At 41.6% G+C, this 2,803-nt stretch overlaps 1 protein-coding gene across 1 annotated transcript; it reads right to left on the bottom strand.

Moving 5' to 3' along the window:
* Positions 1-1,766, bottom strand: LOC110494971 (uncharacterized). Its single transcript, XM_090205302.1, has 3 exons — positions 1,323-1,766; positions 554-715; positions 1-321 (listed from the first exon to the last, which is right to left on the bottom strand). Exons 1-3 carry the CDS (start codon positions 1,616-1,618, stop codon positions 108-110), a joined length of 672 nt encoding a protein of 223 aa, XP_090061428.1. The 5' UTR covers positions 1,619-1,766; the 3' UTR covers positions 1-107.
* Positions 1,767-2,803: the final 1,037 nt, after the last annotated feature.

Genomic DNA, 2,803 nt, shown 5'->3' with positions numbered 1-2,803 from the left:
TGCCTGTAACAGGGTTAATGATTTATTCTTAAAATCAACAATAACTCACCCTTGTGACAGTTGAACTGTAACTGATCGATAAACACATATTTCCATATCGTTTGTAGCTAACTCATGTACAGTACTTGTGATAGCCACACATTCAGGGTCTGTTCTACAGCATACTTGAAATGTAGATCAGTAAAGTAGAGTCTGTAGTGAAGATCACTTGGGGGCAGGCTCTCTACTGGCCCATTCTCTTCAGCCATCATGCTTGCAGGATGGGAAATCTCCTCTTCATTTGGCTGATGGCCCTCATTACATCTCGTTTTCTTAAGTGCCCTGAAAATAACCACCACAACATCTGTATCACTAAGATAGGCCAAATTGATCATAGATACAAGACAGAGAAGGGGATACTGACAATTGGAAAATCGCACTGTTTTATTTCTCCTTGGGTGGTTATGTCCTAAGTATTCCTATTCACAAATTTGCTATGACAACCAACTTACTTCATTTAAAGTTACCCTCAATGAAGAGGTTGATTTTAAACATGTATAATACAACATCTTACCTTTTGTAGTTGAACTGTGGGCCAGGCAGTGGATGGAGGTAAGATGTGAGCAGCCATTGTCTGCAGGGGTATCCACTGTCCCCCAACAAGTGATATCCAGCAAGCGCAAGAAGCCCCTCAATCTGTTTGAGGCCAACCTCACTCAGTATCTCCTGATCCACGCTCTTCGGCACAACATAGAGAACCTTGCAGTGTGCATCGAACACCACGTGGGTGTTGATTAAAATAATTGGGTCTCCAGGGAAATTATTGAACTCCTTGTTGTATGTTGTACTTAATACTGAGCTGCTTCTAAAAGTTGTGCCAATGACTCCAGCAACACTGGGGAAGCCAGCTATTGCTTTAAACCTAGCTTGGTTGTGTTGGAGCTGGCTGGCATCTTGCGGGAAGGCAACGAACTGGCCTACTAGTTGAGGATCTGAGAGGGCATTGATAGTTTGTGATATCACCATTCTGACATGAGCTATAGAACAGCTTGACAGTCCCAAATCGTCACGGTAGCATCTTGCCTGTGGCCAAGTAACCCAGGGTTATTAGTAATTTAACTTCAGGAGAAATGGCTTGACATTGATGTTTTGACGACGTGAGAGAGTCTCTGACTAACTCCAATACAAACGTAATTCCTGCCTGATCAAGCCTGTATCTTCCCAGCAACTCCTTGTCATCACACATTAATAAAGCATCTTTGTTTGTCACAGTATGATGGGTTTCCTGATTAAAATGTCCTCCTAGAACATGCCCTGGCCAATAATGACGATTCCTCATATGCCTTACCAGGTCTGCCTTTGCACTGTAGCATTTGTCAGTCTTTGCACTTATATGGCTTTCCCCCCCTGTGTGAACAGTCTTATGGATTCTCAGATTAGTATTGTGTGCGAAGCATTTGCCACAGACATGGCAACAGTATTTTTTGCCTTCACAACTCCACTTTAACCCTGACGATGTTTCTCCCTTCTCAACCCAAGCATTTTCTCTTGTTCTAGTCTCATCAGCAGAGCACTCTGAATTTACTGCAGAGAAGGGCTGAGAGACACTGTAGTTCTCTTCATTCACTTCTGTTTCCATCTGCTCAGTTGTGTTGGTAGGTAGAGAGTCACTAAGTCTGTTCTTTACATTTTGACTTTGGTAAAGGTGTGAGGGTTGAGATGGGTCCTGATCAGTCACTTTTAATATAGGGAGGGTTGAATATGAACTCTTATATCAGACTCCAGCCCTTGAAGTTGGTCTCCGCCCTGACTGACCCAGAACTCCCCCCCCCCTCTTTAATCTGTGTGTGATCTTTCGGACTGGTCCTGAGGTCTTCTTCCTCTTTAATCTGTGTTGGCTCAGGGTCCTGTTCATTTTTAATCTGTGTGGGATCTGGGTCTTGGCCCAAACTGGGGCTCCCCTCTTGCTGACTCTGCACAGGAGAAACCACTTCTTGTAGAAAGAATAGAAGAAAACATTCAATGTGTTTTCAAATTCAATCATATTTTTGTTCAGATAACTTTGCTAAGATTTATATTCCTCAAAACAGCTAATAATTAACAGCCAACTAACAACATAACTGTTTGTTTAGCAGTGGCTTTGGCTGGCTAAATCTGACATATTTACAACAAGCGTTGGGCAAACATTCTAGCCAATCTAAATGGCTAGGTAGAGATGTAGGTAAATTAGTTCCCTGCCTAGTTACAAACCTGTTCCATGTAACTTTATCTCGGGTTCCAAAACCAAATCTAGCATCCTTTGTAGACGTTCAATCTCCTCCTTTGAACGGGATAGTTCTTCCTGGTACTCTGCTAACGATTTTTTAAATGCCCCAGATATTTCCACAGCGGCCGCTGATAATCGGTCGGTAAGAAACGTGTTAAATAGTTGTAATTTTAACATTGTGAAGGGAATCCTAGTCCAGTCAATATTCCACCATCCTTTGCAAATTGGGAAGAGGGGAAGATATTGCCCAAGTTCTTCTTCTTCTTCAGTGGTTTTAAAATAGCGGTTGACAACCAACTTTAGTGTTGCATTACTGCCACCAGCTGGACTGGAGTGTGGACCAAAGACGTAAATTCCTCAAAACTGTCTCGATTTTTTAAATGTATAAAAAATATATATAATGTAGAAAGGTCTGTACACATACAATAAGTACACAAATAGACAATGATCAAATATGCTAGGGGGTACAACAAATGACAGATTATACAAAGACCTGAAAAGAAACAAACATATTGATTGTTTTAACAGCTTTCTTATTCGAAGAATTCAGAATGGTCT

Source organism: Oncorhynchus mykiss, chromosome 17 (genome assembly GCF_057628025.1).
Source record: "Oncorhynchus mykiss isolate SJ-2025 chromosome 17, ASM5762802v1, whole genome shotgun sequence".
Taxonomy (NCBI): domain Eukaryota; kingdom Metazoa; phylum Chordata; class Actinopteri; order Salmoniformes; family Salmonidae; genus Oncorhynchus; species Oncorhynchus mykiss.
Note: the sequence above shows the minus strand (reverse complement) of the source record. Positions and strands in the feature narration are given on the sequence as shown.